Raw genomic sequence first — 20,366 nt, forward strand, 5'->3', positions numbered from 1 at the left:
GGTCAACTTCATTTGCTAATTGAGCTGATACTGCCTCAATTTCGAACTGTCACGTTGATGTACGATTGATTCGGGAAGTGAGTTCCATTCTTCTATGGCCAAGGGCAAGAAAGACTTATTGAATGCGGTTGTAGAGCCATTATACGCTGCGCACTCATGAAATTGAAAAGTCGACGTGATGTTCGCAGAGGTGCTATTAAAATGGAGGTTCGTAGATGAGGATGATTATGATACAGGTTATGAAACAGTGTCAGACGCAGTGTCTTTCTTCGTTGGGCTAAGGAGTCGAGACCGATGAATGATTTGATGTCACTAATGCTGACCCAACTACTATACTCAGAACTGATGTATAGAGCGGCCCTATTCTGGAAGCTTTCTAATTCAATTAAGCAGTTTTGATGTGGGCTCCATATAGCGCAGGCATATCCGAGTTTAGGCCTGACATATACCTCATAGGCAAGTTCTCGGATGTTACTCGGAGATAAAGAAAGGGAACGCCTAATGCAGCCAAGTGTTTTCGATGTCTCTGCCACCAATTTCGTGATATGTTCGGACCAGTTGAGCTTTTTAGGGATAAGGACACCTAGATAACTGTACGAATTTACGCATGAAAGAGTCGTGGAGTTTAAAGTGTATGAATAATCTAGGGCGGAATGCTTGCGCGACGATTGTATGCTCTTGCATTTTCATACATTTAGAAGAACTTGTTTTTGGGCGATTTGGTGCCTTAGTTTGCTGAACATTTCGTAACTCACGCGAAGCTAGGAATATGAAAAAGGGCCGGAGGAAAGAGACAGAAGAGCGCCAAACTACCAACTGTTTATTGCCAGCGCAGGCATAAAAACAGGTAAACTTCCACACATGCCCAGTGTAGTGGAAAAGTTACCCGAAACATGACATCACGTGAGCAGTTCATTAAAGGACAACTCAGACTGAAATTGAACAGTGGATGTGTCACTGACACAAGCGGACCCTTTACTTCTAATATGATACGCCTCTAGTAATTCCCTTGCTGTTTGATCTCTGCTTTTGCCGATAATCCTAGCTTGCGCAAAACGTGGCACACACGAGCATGGCCTGACATGCGCGGGAAGGTGCGCACCATCACTCTTACCAATGCTGTTGGCATGCTCCCTGAGGCGGTCGTTGATACACCGCCCCGTTTGACCGATGGAGGTCTTGCCACAGCTCAGGGGAATTTCATATACAACCCCTTCGGCACAACGCCTGAAAGGTTTTACGTGCCTCTTTTGGCACCCTTGCTGCTTAGCACGAGAGATTTGCCGGCACAAGTGCGCCAGTTTATTCGGAGCGGAAAACACAACAAGGATTGCGAACCTAGCGGCCACCTTCTTGAGGTTGTGGCTCAACTTGTGCAAGTACGGCACCACCTGTGGTTTGGCGCGCTCCTGTTCTCTCGAGTAATCTTCCTGAGTGCTCAAGTTAAGCTTCCGTAGCAGAGATTCGGCAATGTGTCAGTGACACATTCATTGTTCTCTTTCAGTCTGAGTTGTCCTTCTTTACTGAACTGCTCACGTGATGTCATGTTTAGGGTAACTTTTCCACTCCACTGCGCATGTGTGGAAGTTTACCTGTTCTTCGCCTGCGCTGGCAATAAACAGTTGGTAGTTTGGAGCTGTTCTGTCTCTTTCCGCCGGCCTTTTTTCATGTTCCTAGCTTCGCGCCAGTTACGAAATGTTCAGCAAACATTTAGCTTCATCAGCCAATGGGTGCACCAAGTTTCTATTACAACAAGGTCTCTTTGCAGACGTTTCTGGTCAGTGATAGAGATTTTGCGACGATAAAGAACCCAGTCGTCCGCAAACAGGCGAATCGTGGACGAAATACCACTAGGAAGTCTAAAAATAAAAGTAGTCCGAGGACGCAGCCTTGAGGTACGATTGAAATAACGTTAGATATACTGGAGCGGTGGTTGCCAATAACAGTAGACTGAGCACGGTCTGAAAGGACCGAAGAAATCCAGGACAATACTAAGGGATCTAAGGATAGGGAGTAAAGTTTAGCCATCAGACGTTCATGTGGGACCTAGTCAAAGGCACTAGAAAAATCTAAGTAGGTAATATCAGTCTGCAATATAGAATCTAAGTTTAAGTTAAGGCGAGTCGTGAACTCGTAAGGCTGGGTATCGCAAGAAAATCCAGAGCGACACTCATGTTGCTTGGAAAAAAAATTTTTGTCCAGGTGAGGAGCAACTTGTGAGTAAATGATATGTTGTAGCATTTTACAAACAATACACGTTAATGAGATTGGCCTGTAGTTCGATGGATCAGAACGATCGCTGCTTTGAGAAACTGGAGTCACCTTGCTGAATTTCCAATAATCTGGAATTGAAGAAGCGCATGCTAATTTACTAAAATTGTTCCTAATATCTGGCCTGGAATGTCCCTAGTGCCTTTCAATCTTTGTAGTTATGTCGTCAGGCCCCGGGGCGTTAAATAGCTTCAAATTGTTGATAAGTTTAGGTATGCCTTCAGCTGACATGGAAATTGGAGGCATATGGCTTGAAATTATTTCTGGGAACGTGGGGTATATTACGTACAAGCTCGCGAGTAAAGACAGAAGTAAAGAAGTCATTCATGAAGACGCAATGATCAGAAGAAATGTTTGTGCCATCTTGGTCATGCAAACTGATATTTTGTGGAAGAGTCATGGTTCGGTAACAGAATCTTCCAGAATTTTTTCGGGTTATTTCGAATCATATTTTGAAGTCTCTATGGAAGAATTACTTTTGTTAGCTCCTTAAAAGATTCGTTAAGCACGGAGATATCCAGAGTACTTGTCCCATTTGGATTGACAGTCTGAGTTTTGGGCGACCCGGAAAGGACGCTTTGTCTTATTTAATAGCCGACGTAGGGCATATGAAAACCAGTGCTTATCAGCATCACCACAAATACAGATAAGTGGTACATATGATTCCATAAGCGACGGCATTTTTTCTTTGTAAAGCAGCCAGTTAGTGTTAACTCTTTGAATATGGGCAATTCTTTTGAATTGATGAAAAACTCTTCCAGATCCTGGTTGATTTTCTCGTAGTCGGCTTTGTTGCACTCGCGAATATATTTTAATGATGACCTATGGGTAGGAATTGGAATGGCCTGATTAAAAAAAGCAAGTTATCATCACTAAGCCACAAGTGCACGACAAATACTGTCACAACTCTGGTTCCGAGAGAAATACAAGATCGAGAATGTTGCTACCACGCGTTGGAGTTTTAACACACTGAATGAAATTGAAGCTAAGTATTAGATCAAGAAATCTTTTTGACGGGCGAGAACATGCTGACAGCTGCTCCCACTCGATGTCAGGATAATTAAAATCTCCACAAAGCACGAACTTGGCACGGCGATAGCGGGATTGTAGATGTAAAAGGACGGAATACAACTTAACAAAAGACGGGCGGTAGCAGGCGACAAGTATGGCTTTGCCGAAAGCAAGGGACAGAATTATACACACTAGTTCAAGTCTACAATGCATAGGTACTAAATGTGAGACTACTGTTGCTTTAACAAGAACGAGGATACCGCCGCCTCTTCGGCCATATTTTTTTAAATCTATAGACAATAAACAGTCTACTGTTCTCGACTTCGTTGTCGTGAATATCTGCGGTAGGCCGTGTTTGGGTGAAGATCGAAATGTCCGAGCAGTTATCTTCAGGGATGGCTTCTATAGCATCCTTTTTTGGTAAGTAGCTGCAAATGTTTGTTAGCATGAGAGCCATAATATGATAAGATGGTGTGCTAGGTGAAATTTGCAGTGGGTGTGCAGGTATATGGTAAGGCCTGGAAGGGGACGGTGATCGCTATGAAGACAGCTCGATTACGGAATCTGTAGCAGCATTATATATGCATTGCTTCTTGTCGATCAGTAACTTGTCGCAACGCATTTTGAATGCAGTGTCCCTTTCTTTAGCACAAGAGTAGTTTTTTCCCGGGCCAATCCTACATGCGCTTATATCATCAGTATGTATCGACAATCCAAGATTCTGTGAACAGAAGCTGATACCGTGCGCCTCAGATTGCTCTTAGGTTTCGCAGTTTGCATCAGTTATCCCGAAAAAAAATAAGTTTGACCTGCGTAAGCGACTTTCTGCGTCGTCGCACTTCTCCGTTAGCGTTTTTAATTCGGTGGAAAGCCTGGAAATTTCGTTGTTCGAGTTAAGCGATACAGTGTGCTCATTGGTTTGATCTGCCTGTATTTTTGCTAAGACATCAACGCGCACGGAAAGAGTGGTAACGTGGTTTTCAATGCTGGTCTGTGCACTACGAATGCCTGAAAGCTCAGCAAGTACAGGGTTTTGTGAAATCACAAGTCGTGTTATCGCTGCAGCAATTGATTGCAGTGCTGCTGTTGTATCTTTAGTACCGGGACCAGGGTTCAGTTCAACGTCGGCAGAGAGGACAGGCAGAAGGTGAACAACATAGGCATTGATACAATATAAGCAAGTCTGGCAAAACAATTTTCGCAAGAATCAATAAATTCAAGGGGGCACGAGACTGCAAGTAAGAATGGGTCGTTTGTACGGGTACAACAAACGTGCGGTAAATAACTAACCTGGACAGAGAGCGGCGTTGGCATGACCGTGTTTGATGCAGTGGCGTGCCCCAAGTGGAGTCGGTGCTGTCGTGGCTTTAAGTAATGACGAAGAACCCGCGTTGACCCTAGCACCAGGTTGCCAGATGAGTGGCTCGTTCCACACAGGGAATAGCGGGAATTCGGTGGCTTGTTCAGCGGTAAGAATCCTGGGCAGGCGGCGAAGCGGCTTGAAGGGGCGGTGTTCCTCGGACAGCTGGATGTAGGCGAACCAGAAAGGCTTGGAAAGGCAGCGTCGAGACGCTCCATATCAAAATAGCCTGCACAGAGAGCGGTGTTGGCATGACCGTGTTTGATGCGGTGGCGGGCCCCCTCCAATGAATATGACTTATTTCACCTCAAATGTAAGTAAGGTCTGCGACTTGCACCTATTCCGTACCAGTACTCGGCGCTTTTCTTTCACCTATCGCCCTATTTTTACCCATAGACGCAAGCTCTATGCTACTAATACTCCGGGAAGTACTCAGATTTCCTAAAGAAAAGGGGGGAGCGACGGCGGAATGTTCAGTGATATCAACGTCTTCAAATATTTCATGGTAGTCTCTGTAAATACACATCGTTATCATTATTTAACAGCAACCGCCACGCTGAACGTTCTCTTTGGTCGCGGTAAAGTTGATTTCCGTAGTGTTTAAAATAGGTGCGCAGAAACCATTACATGCCCCTCGTTCAAAAATTTTGTTGTTACCGCTTTCGAGCCATCGCTAACCGAAGGGTTAGATATCAATTGTTACTGACAATGCCCGGTGAAGGTTTGTCTCTGTAGTGATGCTATGAGGCATCGACTCTATTTTGATCATATGGCTAAGCAGCTGTGACATCCCAAATGGGATATTGCAAATCTGACATGATGGCTATGCCATTTTAGAAGAAACAGATCCGTATATGTTTTCACTCCTTCAAAATTGCCAGCGATTGCGCTATCCCCTAATGCGAAAATTAAACGCAGCTGTACGGGTGTTTTCATTGCGCTTGTCTATTGGGGGCCGCGGGGAAAAGCTTCGGCCTCGACGGCACTAATCGCGGATATCACGGCGCCATATTGAACCCTCGTGCAACACGCTTCATTCCTCCTCTCCATTTCCCTATCCTATCCACGCTCCCTTTCATTTTTCGCGGTCTTCTTTCGCTCGGTTACGGCGGTCGAGGAGCGCCAACGTTCAACGCAGGACTGGACGCGAAAAAGCTGTGCTCTAAAAATGACTCATCAGACCCTGATAGGGCTGACGCGCTGGAGTTTTGAGTACTGTGGCGGAGCCTGGTGGCGTGCGCCGGAGTTGCTTGGGTAGTCAAAAATGGACGCCGACCGGCGAGTTACGCAGTTCTTAGTTGCTTTAAGCATTTTACTTAATTTTGCGCCTAGTTTTCAGGCTCAAAAAGTGCTTAAAACGTACGCAGGAACTTGTCCGCTATGCCTACAGAATCTGGCATGTTTGACGAGCGATCCCTGCTTAAACAAACCGTGCCGAAAGCAGGTTGTCTGGGCGACGGCTCTGAGCAGCGCGCGGCCCCAAGCGCGGTCGCCGCCGTTATTGTTGCGTGGTTAATTGCCTCGAACATGGGGGTAAGGATCCTAATGTGCGGTTTTACTGGTTCCCCTGAAAGCCGTACGAAGTGGAGCGACGGAACCGCTGGATACGTGCCGTCCGACGCGTGAAGTGAGTACGCGAGCAAAACGTGGTTTGCAACGTAACGTGCTGAGTACTTTTCGTACGCGCGTGCACGCGTTTATATATGTATATAATTCCCTGTGTGCAGTCCAGACGGCACGCCGTGGCTGCCGACGGCGATCACGAGGATATGCAGCCGGCATTTCGTGCGAAACGAGAAAAACGATGACATGAGTCACCCTGCGTATGTGCCTACGATTTTTCCGGCAGCTTACAGCCGGCTGCTTCCAGCGGCCGGCTGTAAACATTGCGCGCCGTCGCTTCTCGACCGCGACCGCACGCTGACAGAATTTGACGAATTCCCTAGAAGCAAATGTTGAAAATTACGACCGTGCATGGGGAAAAAGTGTGTTTGCGACTGAATGCGGCAGAAAACGGCACACGACGCGAATGCGCTCATTCGGGCCGCCGACGGCTAGCCTTCGTCACTGGACCTTTCTTGATTCCGTTTCGTCGTGTAATGTCGTCGTGTAATGCAAATCATGTCGGCTTTCTTAACAGCAATATTTTCGTTTATGCACTGTCGTTAATCGCGCGAGCATGCCTCGTAAAACTTAACTCGAGTTCAATGTCGTATGAGATTCGCTGCACTTGCGAGTTGCAGCGCGCCGAAATGGTTCCTTCAATCTCCTGCACGTCGTAAACATACTTGACGTTGACGAGCTTCTTGCGTTTACGCAGATTGCTTGGCCTGAAGAACTCAGCCACGCCAGAAACTGGCCGAAATCCAAAGCGCAGCACAACCGACAGCGGCGGCTCCATTGCGCATCTGAGCTTAGTGCTGCATGCGGCCGCCTGTCTGACTACTCGAAACCAAAGAACTTGTCGTAGGGGGCGCTTTTTAGCACCGTTTTCGCAGCGCCGCCTGGGCAGCCAGTCAGGCCTATACACTTGGGAACTATATTGATGGTGCCATAACCATCAATATGTAGTCATTACTAAGCAGATCACGGTTGTGGTCATGCTAGCACCATGCTCATGCAATTATTACGAATGCGTCATTGATATAGTGCTGTTTTCAACGTTGATTCGTCCTTCCACTCTAGTCATCATGTCTCCACTCTAGTAGTCACTCTTCTGCATGGCTCCACGTTAGTAATAATGCCCTAATATTCAGCCCTTTGTTTCGTCTATACCTAAAACACTAAAATTTCACAACAGCTGTTTTCTTTAGAAGCAAATCCTAATCTTCACGGCTGCCAGGTGTTATATTTTCGCGGCATTTCAAAATTTCTCGGGCTTACACAGCGAGATTAGCCCATTTGATAGCAACGTTTGGCCCATGAATGAATGAACAACTTTACAACTTCAGATTTATATCGTGATTCAATGAATGCTAGATATTATTAGGTACTTCACTAATACTAGTGAGCACAATTCAAATCCCTTTCACCTGATCAAGGGTTAGGTACCAGAAAATGTCTGACTGAAAAGTTTCAAAAAGAACAATCATTACCACATGATTGTGTTGTGCAACCCTGGTTTAGAGAAGAGTCGTTACCATCTGTAAAGGTTTAGATATTTAATATTGCAGCACTGTTCAGCATGTTCTGGAGCGTACATGGCGATGATACTATGGTTGATGCTATTCAATGCGAATCATTTCTTGATGAACCAAAGGCGCCTTGAACGTATCCATCCATCCATCCATCCATCCATCCATCCATCCATCCATCCATCCATCCATCCATCCATCCATCCATCCATCCATCCATCCATCCATCCTTCCTTCCTTCCTTCCTTCCTTCCTTCCTTCCTTCCTTCCTTCCTTCCTTCCTTCCGTCCGTCCGTCCGTCCGTCCATCCATCCATCCATCCATGCATCCATCCATCCATCCATCCATCCATCCATCCATCCATCTATCTATCTATCTATCTATCTATCTATCTATCTATCTATCTATCTATCTATCTATCTATCTATCTATCTATCTATCTATCTATCTATCTATCTATCTATCTAACGAGACCGTTTCACAACCTAGATAGAGACCCATATTGGCGTGGCTTCATATGAGTGCATGAGGAACATAAATGACACACCAAACTGTGAAATTCGTGTCATGCAGGTCATGTGAGTCCGACAAAGTTTAATGAAACTCAAGACATTTAAGCCAAGGAAGGTATAGGGTACGTTATTTCTAGTCTTTCAATTCTGTTGTAGCAAATGTCATCTAAATGCCGAGAAATGAAAGTCGACGAAAAGACAGGGACGCCCCCCCCCCCCCCCCCCGAAATTTTTCAATTTTGCTTGCGGATATATGCACGAACACAAATAAACACATGCATGAACATACGTAAACTATAGTTGAATCCCCCCCGCCCCGAAAACAAAATCTGGCTACACCCCTAGTCGTCGGTGCAAAGTTGAGCCACTAGGAGTCAACGTGAGTGCGATGCTTCTACATCAAGCGGTGCTGTATCTGCCAAACAACAGTAGACATTGTTCAAGCTCTCATGTAACAATGCACCATAAACAATAAACTACCTTTGTAACGACACGTTTCACTTTCGTGCTCCGTTTTGTGCGCACTGTTGCGTACTGTTAAGCCTTTAAGCCAGAGAGGTCCAGTCGTCTTTTGCATGTCAAAGTAGAACTTTTATCGCATCTCTGTTTGGCGCCGTGCAGCTGATCGACCACATCTCGACCAAGATGATGCGGCTGTCGTGGATGCGTGAGCAGCTGGGCTATGTGAGCTCGGAGACACTGCTGCGCAGCTACAATCTCTTCGAGAACATCGCGTACGGCGACAACAGCCGCGAAGTGTCTCGCGAGGAGGTGATGTCGGCTGCGCGGCGGGCGAACGCGCACGGCTTCATCAACCAGCTGCCTCATGGCTACAATACTGTCCTGCCACCTCCGGGAGCACCACCGCTGCTTACCGAGAGCCAGGCCAAGCGCGTGGCCCTTGCCAGGGCCCTGGTGCGAGACCCACGCATTCTGTTGATCGACGATGCCTTCAAAGGCATGGACGTCGAAAACCAGCGCGTAAGCCCCCGTCGCGGTAGAATAGAGGCTACGGCAGTTTGCTGTTACGCGTAAGGGCACGGGCTCAAGTCCAGGCCACTGCTACAGATTCTAATGCAAATACTATTCCTAGTAATCAATGAAAGTGTTAGAAACGTATTACGAACATGCTTCCGCAAAAGCGTGCCAACCATAGGTCGGCAAACTCGCTGATGAGTCGACTCACTAAGACTCAGTCGAGCTGTGAGTTTGAGTCTGAGTGAGTATGGTGAGTAATATTTTGGTAATTTTGAGTCAGAAAGAGTCCGATTGAGAAAAATTCTGCTGAGACGAGTGAGTCCGGCTGAGGGAAATTTTGGTGAATCTTAGTCCGAGTGAGCCCTAAGCGCGAAATATTACTTTAGAGAGTTTGAGTGAGCTCCACAATTTTGTGCCGACCTATGGTCCTATCTACTTAACTTCAGGATTACTATCAGCCTTATGTTGGCTATGTTTACACCCACGTCTACTCACGCATACTTGACGCATTAGCGTTAATACGCCATCTCAAGATTGATCAGAGTTACGGAGGGGAGAGTGCTTTGACACCCACCGGCCCCTCACCTGATCACGGGAAGTTCTTGATAAAAATATCTCGTGTGAGTCGTGTCTTTCAATAAAAATGTCCTTACTGCATTTCAACCATTGTTAACTCGTATTTGAAGATACGAAATCAAAAGGGGCCACGTAGAACACTGATTATGTGAGATATTGGTGTAGCATTGACACCATGGTCAGAAAAGGTAATTATACGCTAACGGACTTATGATTCGACTCACTCAGATTCAGATCGATCAATGAGTCTTAGTTTGAATGAGCCGGGTATATTTGTTGAGCTTCAGTCCGAGGGAGTCCGGTTGACGAAAATTTTGTTGACCGAGTGAGTCTTTAACAGAAAAATATATTTTTTTCCTGAGTATGAGTGATCTCGGCCTTGTTTGCCCGACCTATGGCGCCAACCGCACAAGCTACTTCTCCATTGCGAATTTGCAGTCATATAACTCTAAATACTGTCCGTTTTGAAGAAAGTGCGGTACCGTCAGATCTGTGCATTTCGCCGGATTATAAAGTAATGTTTGTTGTAAAATTTGCCGGTCTGTTGAATGAAATTGGCTGTCTACGTACACAGGTGGTTCAGAACGCCATCGTGGAAGCAAGCAAGGGTCGCACGTGCGTGATCGTGACGTCCAAGTTGTCCGTCATCAAGGACGTCGATCGCATATTCGTTATGCAGCGCGGCAAAGTGGTCGAGAAGGGTTCGCACGCCGAGCTGATGCGCCGAGAGGGCGTCTACCACAAGCTCTTCACCGAAGAAGGAGCTGAGCAGTCAACTGCTTGACTGTTCGACGGCGCCCATATCCAGCGGCGAATACTTTGGTCGCCCACACTGACATTATTGACCGAATATTGCGTTCAATGCATTTCCGTGCTATTTTGATGGTTTATTTGCTTGAATGACTAACTAGTGTCTATATCGTGGGCCGTCGTGCACTACGCTTCACGAGACTTCCTGTACGGCCCAGTGTTTTTAGCAGAGAGCAGACAGGCAAGCGCAGTTTGAAGACGCTGCGTATCGCTACACAGGACCACCTTGTTTTAAGCATGCTTAGTGATGACCTGCAAGGGCACAATTGGGTCCAATGCTCGTCACTCGTAGGGTTTTCTCACGAATGGCGTATGCTTCGGAATTCCAAGGATCTTGTCGCGCAGCCTTGTTAGGGTAATTAAGCATACTGCCATATTATTCTGGTATGTGTTGCGTCCTTGCCGTAGGAGAACAAGGCAACATTATAATTGTAATCTACTCGGGTATTTCGCGCAATAACGTCTTATGTTTCTTTGTTTTTTATGACTTCACCATTCACATGCTAAATAACACATATCTAATATTTTCTGGCAATTTTTTTCTGGCAATTCTGCCAAAACCTCCACACATGCACATGCAACAACGGCTTTTTATCGGCGTTTTGGGCCCCGCAGAAACCAAATCTAGGTTTCTCTCGGCGTAAAGACCTAAAGCGCAGGTGTACGACCAATTTGGAATGTTTATGAAGAAACGACGAATGTTGAAGTGGTTGTATACGTATATGTGGGGCCTGAATAAAAAGATGGATGCAGTTGAAATCAACGTGAAAGCTTTAGGAAGGCGGAGCAGTGATTCGCCTGCCTTCGACGCTCGCGTTCAGGGCCAAGCCCGCGCTGGCGTTCCAAACGTGCAGCCTCCTCGGCGTCTATGGCGGGAAAGGAAACCTTTATTTGTGATGCAGTGGCAACCTCTCCCCTCCTCCTTACCCTCTTCACCACCCCTTGCTATACAATGCTGGGCATGGTATGTTTGACCTTCTCCCATCCTCATTCCCATCCTCCTCACCATCGCAACACTTCTTTTTCTTTCCCGCTCCCTTGCTGCACGTGACTATGCTATAAATGGCTAGTATGCATAGGGACGCCATACATGACTATGCGATGCTTTACCGACTCCCTCACTTCTTTCCCACCCCTTTGCTGTACATGGCTATGCCATACATGGGTCTGCCTTCTGCCTTCCTCTCTGCTTCCTTCTTTCCCTCCTCCTCACACTGACTTCCATTTCCCGCCCCCTTGCAATAGATGGCTGTTCTGTACATGGTTTTATCTGCGTGTGCCATACACGGTTGTTATGGCTGACCCTCGTTGGATACTTACACGGCATCATAACGAGGCGCGGTGGCATAGCTGCAATGCCGTTATATTGTTCAGTATGAGGCTGCGGGATCTAACTGTGCGTCTCAGCGCGCCGTATTCTGACGGTGGGGGATTGAAATACTCGCGTTAGAATTTCGGCGGGAATAAAAAAAATCCTGGCGATGAAATTATTTCCAAGTAAACGTGAAATAGTGCGGCGCGCCTCGTGGCATGTGTGTTGTTCTTAGGACGTAAAACTCAGCAATTTCACTTTCTGAATCGCGACAGTCTTTAAAACGTGTTTTGCTCCCTAATTTCTAACACGTTTTAAGGCCAGCCTCATTCATGCTCGTGAACACACCTACGTAATTACTCTGCCCCTTCACTGATTACTGTGGTTTCTGGTCCCATTTGCCCATTGATATTATGCAGTAGCAAGTGAAGTGTGCGCAAGTACATTGTGCGGCATACACCACCACCCTGTGCAAACTGCAGGTCTCGATGAACGGAAAATTGATGCGTCATATATAGTTCAGACGTTAGCTAGTTGATGGAATTTTTGTTTTCTAATCCATTTTTTCATGCGATGCAACAGCGATATATAACCGTGGTTGTATAAAACTACTTTTTGTCGTAGTAGCCTATTATTTATGTTATTGGATTGCTCACTCATATTATTACAGAGAAGTGAAGTGCGTACAGCAGTCGTGATAAAGCATATAAATCGTCGTTGATCCTCGTGATATTATAGACAGAATTTGAATACGTTTTCATATGACGGAACCTTGTGACACAAGAGCCGGGCCCACTTTTATCGAGCAACTGGCCAGGACAGCTCACACGTTTCAGGACTGCTGCAGCACCGACCATGGTGTTGTTTACAATGCAGTAACTGAGCGTACGATCGTTTTTTTTTTTTTTAATGCGAAGCATTTCTCAGCGAACCTCAGGCACTTCGGCCGTTTCTTTCTACGTATATATCTAGCCGCCTACGCCTGGGGGCTCTCGTGGCCGTCTCCATATCATCAAATATACCGAAATTGTCAAAGCGGGGGATCAGTGTATGCCAAACACGATTCACTGGTCATGACATTAATAACGCAAAACGCCTGTCACGTACGTCATGACACGTGACACGTGTTGCACATACCCGCATGCCACAGTTCATGTCATGCGGGCATGTGCCACAGGTGATTCACAATTTCAATAACCGCGAACATACACATTCAAACGCAAGGCAAGTAAGGGACCTGAAGGCAGAACTCCCCTGGAAGACCCTCCACTAATATCCGCTTGTCCACGTGGTCCGCCAGAAGGACGCAGTGTTCTCTTCATTTCTGAAAAGGCTGGGTGATCGCCCCATGCTGACCGAGTATGGCGTCAGATTCACTGAGAGCCACTTTGTGACACGCCAAGAAGCCGACGCTAAGTCCTCTGAAGGCGCACGACTACACTACAGCAATGCGGACGTCGACCGCTATAACACACGTTATAATTCATATGGCGTAGCACCAGAGAGGACAGGTGCGCTACGCCATATGAATTATGATTTAAGCGACATGGGTGGCCTCCCGGCCTCAATTCGCCTGAGCATCGGCAGGCTGTGCATGATCATGGCAAACATTGACATAAGCAATGGCATCGTTATTACAAACATGGGCACCTTGTTGTGAATTGTGTGTGACGAACACGGCAACCTAGTGTGACTGCGACTTGAATTTCCAATGTCCACGGTCGGCATTGTCGTCCCAGCCAGGACGAAGCTCGTCACTATCGCACACACCTCGATAGAATTGAAATTGGTGCCCGTAGTAATGCGAACCACCACAACGACGATATATGCCAGAAAAATATCTTGAGTAAGAGGACACATTTTGCCCTTGCGCAAGTAAACGCAATACCTATATATGTCAGGGGCGCAGCGACAAATTGTTTTCGGACCATACTTTACGTATGTTCGTGAGTGCGTTTGTATGTGCGCGTGAATATGTACGCAAGCAAAATTGAAAATTTTCGGCAGGGGGTTTTAAACCCCCTCCCCCCCCCCATTTCGCTACGCCCCTGTTATAAGATACGCTCATGTAGTCTACGGATACGATAAGCGCCGACCACTGAAGTTGCTCTACGTAGCACTTTCCAAGGCTACGAGCCTCGACGACATGACCCGGCGACATCACCCGTCTAGCAAACGGGCCTCTCAGGCATTGTGTTGGACCTCGCTACCACCTTAATTCGATGCCACAACCGTAACAATCACCTCACGCTAGCCACTCTCAACATACAGTATGTGCACGCGCACGTGCACAACCTCGAAAAAGACGCTCTGCTCACAGAGACTGGCGTGTTAGCACCTTCTGAAACCTGAAGCAATGAGCTCACTGTGTCGTCGACAGCAAATGGCTTCATTGCAGGTGTGGAGGCCTGGCACATATAAGAACACGCCAATGTGCAACTTCAACGTAGGCCGTATCCCACTTCGCCGGCCACCAGGCACACAACACACAGAAAAGCAGCGGAATCCACGAGGTCTGCGGTGCGCGCATCAATTACAACAGATACATTCTGCACGCCCCCATCTACCTGAGAACTTTCAAGAGCCCCTTCCACACGTGCACAGGGGTTCGTGAAATGTGCGTGCGTTCTCCATCATAAGGGGCAAGTATAAGCACTACATATCAGCTTACGGCGTCTGGTGTTGTCGATACCCATGTTGCATTTATCATCGTTACGCAACTGTAAATAACTGATTATATAACACATGTGCACTCAACATATGTGTGTGCGTATACCATTTGCACATATATTTAGCGTCATTTCGTAACGTTTTACTTATTGCAAAAAAATTCGCCACAGTCACCTTCCCGCGGCATGCTTCGTATACCATCGATTCCCATGGTACGTGTTATCTGCCGAATTTGTGTGTGTGTGTGTGCGTGTGTGTGCGCGCGCGTGTGTATTTCGCTCTCACCTAAATATCGCCGCCGGAGCCGAGTATTGAACCGCCGCAGCGAATTATTTTTAATATGAATTTGTTGCTACCATTCAAACATTCGTCGTGACCGGCAATCACCTTGTATTGAAGAAAATGTTTTTGCAGTATTGTGCAACTGCGCATTCAAACACCACGAAAATTAAAAAAAAAAAAACGTTTGTTGAGACCGAGACGTCCCGGTAAAATAAAAGCGTAAAGTCTTTAAACCAAACTTCAAGCCCAATTTGCCTGCCATTTTATTTACTTAACGAGGGCGTCGTGAGCCTAATGTAAAACTGCTTTCTTTGTACGTGGTTCTCATGAAATTGCGACTGTGCTGTGGTTTTCACTCGTAGCCGACATTCGAAACAGAGGTTCACTTATATGAAGAACTGGAAGTTTCATGGCGAAGCTCAACGAAGTCAGAGTTGTGCTCGATCAGATGTGCAATGCCTGCATGTATTTCGTGGTGATCGATAAGTATCTCTGAGGAAGTGATACTAAGGTTTCTCTCATAACTGTAAAGCACTTTCTAACTTATGTGAGGCTTTCTATTCCAACAAAGTTCGAGAAGGTGTATAACAGTTTTAGAAATAGTTTACCAGGTATTAATGAGAACTAACAGACAATAATGCCGAAGAAGTTATATAGAGGATGTTATTTCTATGCGCACGCCGGTGTCTGTACCTCGTAATACCATCCCTAGACTGGCTTAAAAAATTCAGAAATCGTTAAAATGCCCTCATGGTCAACAAATGACCACTTTACGTTAACTTTCTTGCGATGTCATAATTTAGCAGCTTAATTTGTTGACTACTGCCGCACTGAGGCGGAACCGCTTTCTATGAGCGCAATAAACAAAACATTCGGCAGATCCCACCTGCCGTGAAAATCGACGTGATGCGAAGCATGCGCAGGATGGTGACTGTGGCGTAATTTTTCACATTGAGCGAAACGTTACGGAATGACGCTAGAGAAATGTGGAAGTGGTATACGCACACTCAAGATGTTCTGAACTCTGGATGTGGACAGAGTAGCATATGTTCAAGAGAAGCATATGTATTATATAACCCGTTGTTTACAGTTGCGTAACGAAGCCAACAGCAACATGGGTGTTACCAACACCAGACGCGGTAACCTTATATTCTTCAATACTGGATAGCACGAATCCGAACAGGACAAAGAAAGAACAAAGATGCACAGGACAGGCGTTACTCGCAACTAAGCTTCATTCAGGATAGTTTCCCTAGATACATATATAGCCGAGTGCCACGCGTAGGCGCACTGCCCGTACGCTACAGTCACAGTTACAGTTGTTATGCTTTTACTTTTCCGTTATGACGTTGAACGCACGCACGTTTCACGAACCCGTGTGTATGTGTAAAGGGGTTCTTGACAGTTCTTGAACAAGGTCACCATCACAATGATCAGTGAGCACCAGCAGCTGGACCGGACTTGTTAATCGGACCCGTTCGTGATCGCGGCTATGAGGAATCTAAGTGTAGTGAAGTGCGAGATATTGTGAAGCTGGTGGAAATCCTGGATGCCTCTTACGATGAAATGATCTATGATGCCTTCTGTCGTGGACGTGGCAGCGAGGTCTTTTGATGCCCTGTCCACATCCAGGCCGTCTTTCACACAGTATAACCACCAATCATTGTTGGGTCTTGATAAATCAATGTTGAAGTCACCGGTAATAATGAGAGGCCTAGTTCTCTTAGCAGATTTATTGTAGAAAGCACTGACCCAGGTGTTTGCGTAATCCACGTGGTCCACGTTGCGGACCACTTGGACTAGTGGATGGTAGTTGAGCGCCTTCCACGGGTGTTCTGTCTTCAGCTTCCTCACTTTCCTTGCGTCCGCCGCGGTGGTGTAGCGGTTACGGCGCTCGGCTGCTGACACGAAGGTCGCAGGTTCGATCCCGGTCGCGGCGGTCGCATTTCGATGGAGGCAAAATGCTAGATGACCGTGTACTGTGCGATCTCGGTACACGTTAAAGGACACCCAATGGTCAAAACTTCCGGAGCCCTTCGCTATGGCGTCTCTCATAATCATATCGTAGTTCTGGGACATAAAATCCCAACAATTATTAATATTATCACTTTCCTTGCGTGTCAATGTGTGTGTTCGCGGTTACTGTGTTGGTTGAGACTTTGTATCACCTGTGGCAGATACCCGCATAACATGAACTCTGGTGTACGGGTATGTGCCACACCTGACTGAGAGAAAGGGTTTCATGACGTACGCGACAGGTATTTTGCGTTATTCATGTCATGACCAGTGAATTGTGTTCGTCATACACTGATCGCCTGCTACGCCAATCTTGGCATATTACAAGTTATGGAGACGACCAGGAGAGCGCCGAGACGTAGGCGGCTAGACAGATAGATAGATACGTAGATAGAAACGGCCAAAGTGCCTGAGGTTCGCTAAGAAATGTTTCGCATTTGAAAAATCAGCTTGTACCAAAAGTAGCATTCTTCATACGTTGTCCTTTCGGCCTGCTGTGCGAAGCTTCATTTGCAAGTTGGCAGAAGCGACCCCGCGGAAGCGCAAGCGAGGTCCGAAGTATTGCGGTGTCGTGGCCTGCCACAACAGTACAGACAACACCAAGGCACGCGATTCACGTGTGAAACTGTCTCGATTCCCGGGCGTGTCGCACTAATAATGGCGGCAAGCGTGGATAGCTGACAACGCTGTCTCGCCTTCTATTTTGGAGTTCATCGCTTTCGTTCATTTCGACTATGACCTACCCGTCGTTGTTGAACGTTCATACTCGCGTTATACCGTTAGCATTGCGCAGTTGGTTGAATTCAACTGAACTCGGCACATTGTCAGAAGTTCGGCGCCTGCAATTCACGCGTCGGGAAAGCTGCTTTATCACGCCGGAACGGACGTCTGTGCATTTTCAGCAAGCTTTGACATCGTTCTGCAGGTTTGCTTTGTTTTTGTCACTTCATTATGGCAATATTAAAGGCCGCTAAATATAACTGGCACTTCCTCCATGCTTTGCAATTGCCACCTTGCAGTAGCCACCTTCTGACTCAGTGCGATTTTTTAGGCGCATTTGCGCAACAGGTTTTATACGCCTGTAAAGTCGATATTCTCATAAAAAGAGAGTGCAAGCATGACGTGAGAGCCGAAAAAACGAGGCGAGGAATTCAACTTGCTTCACAGTGGTTAAAGCTCAGCTAGCTGCCTCGCGTCTTAATCGGCGGGTGATTCTCCAGCGACACGGAGGACTTGACTCTAACCTTCTCAGGAAACAGTGCCATGGCCGTATAATTTCTTTTTTTTCGCACGCCGCAAACGTTTGTTCACGAAAGTACACGGTTGCTACTGTAAGCATGCCATATCAGTTTGGCACTGCATGCCCATGAAGGTGCCTTTTGCACCAATACTACTTAGTACATTGCGTGAAATCGCGCTTCCAGAAAATGTTCCAGTTATGTGAAAAATATTGCATCGTCCAGTTTGATTTTAGCGCAATCTCGGCTTTGAGACGAACATGAGGTGATTTAAATTGCGTGGCGGGACCGCTATACCAGCGTCAATCGTCGTCCAGTTATGTGAAAAATATTGCATCGTCCAGTTTGATTTTAGCGCAATCTCGGCTTTGAGACGAGTATGAGGTGATTTAAATTGCGTGGCGGGACCGCTATACCAGCGTCAATCGTCGTCCAGTTATGTGAAAAATATTGCATCGTCCAGTTTGATTTTGGCGCAATCTCGGCTTTGAGACGAGTACGGGGTGATTTAAATTACGTGGCGGGACCGCTATACCAGCGTCAATCGTCGTCCAGTTATGTGAAAAATATTGCATCGTCCAGTTTGATTTTAGCGCAATCTCGGCTTTGAGACGAGTACGAGGTGATTTAAATTGCGTGGCGGGACCGCTATACCAGCGTCAATCGTCGTCCAGTTATGTGAAAAATATTGCATCGTCCAGTTTGATTTTAGCGCAATCTCGGCTTTGAGACGAGTACGAGGCGATTTAAATTGCGTGGCGGGACCGCTATACCAGCGTCAATCGTCGTCCAGTTATGTGAAAAATATTGCATCGTCCAGTTTGATTTTAGCGCAATCTCGGCTTTGAGACGAGTATGAGGTGATTTAAATTACGTGGCGGGACCGCTCTACCAGCGTCAATCGAGATGTTCTCGAAAATATGGCCACTGATGGAGTAGTAAGAAAACGGCGCAAATATTTCTGCGATATTGCTGCCGGATATAAGACCCAGTGCAAATCACCGCCTGCGCACTGCGTGCTTGAGAACGGCGACCGGCGAGCCGCCGTGTCTCCAGCGTGGACAGCCCACTTCTCAAGTCACGTCTGTCGCGCGAGTGGCGTCCACAATAAACCGCATTTTTTTTTCCGGGGCGCAGTCCGCCGAGCGACCGCGAAGCTGCATACCATCAGCACCAGCTCCTCGCTTCCATGGTCAACGAAAACGTGGCCCACACTTTCTATTGAAGGAAAAAATAATGTCTCCCGGAATGGTGTCGTTCATTCAAGAGGAAGCGACTTGCACTGTCCAACGTTCAGAACCAAGATGAGTCTCTCCACAAGTGAAGTTCAGCTGTAGTGCGCGCACGCCGCACCCCACCTGCTCGGAGGTGTTTGCATGTTATATATATGGCCGACAATACCACGATTATCAGCGCATGTTCATCTCGGTGTGTAGTTATTACGCGGAGAGGCTTCAGCCAACAACGGTGGCAAGTAAAACATCCTGGCATATGAGCGTGAGTGGCTTGTTTCGAATTACCGTCGACTATACGGCTTCGAAACAAACTGAATAGGCTTAAGGACGATACCGGCTACCGGCCCGGTAACCGACGGCGGTGAAGCAGCCAGCGAGGCAGCGACGTTACTTAGAACACGGCGATTCTCCGTCGGTAATCGGCTACGTCGCTGTGCGGTTGCCGCGGATGGATTCTGAGCTCACGTTTCATGGCAAGCGAATCTTGACGTTGAAAATTTGTTCAGTCCACGAAAGGCAAAAAAGCTGACGGCTAACATGAATAGAAGGTATAGAACTCGGGTATAATGCACGCGTAGATTCTTTAAATGTAACTGAGGCGCCAGTGCCCAATATAAGCGTGAGTGAGTGAATAAACTTTATTAAAAGTCCGGGCGAGGCGGGGGGAAAAGGGGATTAACCCCTGTCCCGTCCCACTCTCCGTCGCTGATGATGGTCTCAGGTGACGGCTTGAAGCCCTTGGACCCGGGCGGCATCCTCGGCTTGCCGGACGGCCAAAAGTTGGTCGGTCAGCTTGTCGCTGGTGAGTGCCGCCTCCCAGCGGCAGCGACGCCGACGCAGCCGATCCTCAGCAGTGACCACAGCCGCGGCGGCGGTCGTCCCCTGCCCTCGCGCGGTGGTAGCAGTTCGTCCCTGTCGTAACAGTTTTATTTTTTATACCAAGCATGCAAGTTCGCTTCAA

At 47.0% G+C, this 20,366-nt stretch overlaps 1 protein-coding gene across 1 annotated transcript in view; it reads left to right on the plus strand.

The window, feature by feature from the left end:
- LOC119385426 (ATP-dependent translocase ABCB1-like) overlaps window positions 1-11,140 on the plus strand; it is a 132,463-nt gene extending 121,323 nt beyond the window's left edge. The window contains exons 21-22 of the mRNA XM_049413986.1: window positions 8,910-9,269; window positions 10,417-11,140. Of these exons, the coding sequence (XP_049269943.1) occupies window positions 8,910-9,269; window positions 10,417-10,626 (570 nt within the window). The 3' untranslated portion in view covers window positions 10,627-11,140. The remainder of the gene's footprint in view (window positions 1-8,909; window positions 9,270-10,416) is intronic.
- Window positions 11,141-20,366: the final 9,226 nt, after the last annotated feature.

The sequence above is a fragment of the Rhipicephalus sanguineus genome, chromosome 3 (genome assembly GCF_013339695.2).
Source record: "Rhipicephalus sanguineus isolate Rsan-2018 chromosome 3, BIME_Rsan_1.4, whole genome shotgun sequence".
Lineage (NCBI taxonomy): Eukaryota > Metazoa > Arthropoda > Arachnida > Ixodida > Ixodidae > Rhipicephalus > Rhipicephalus sanguineus.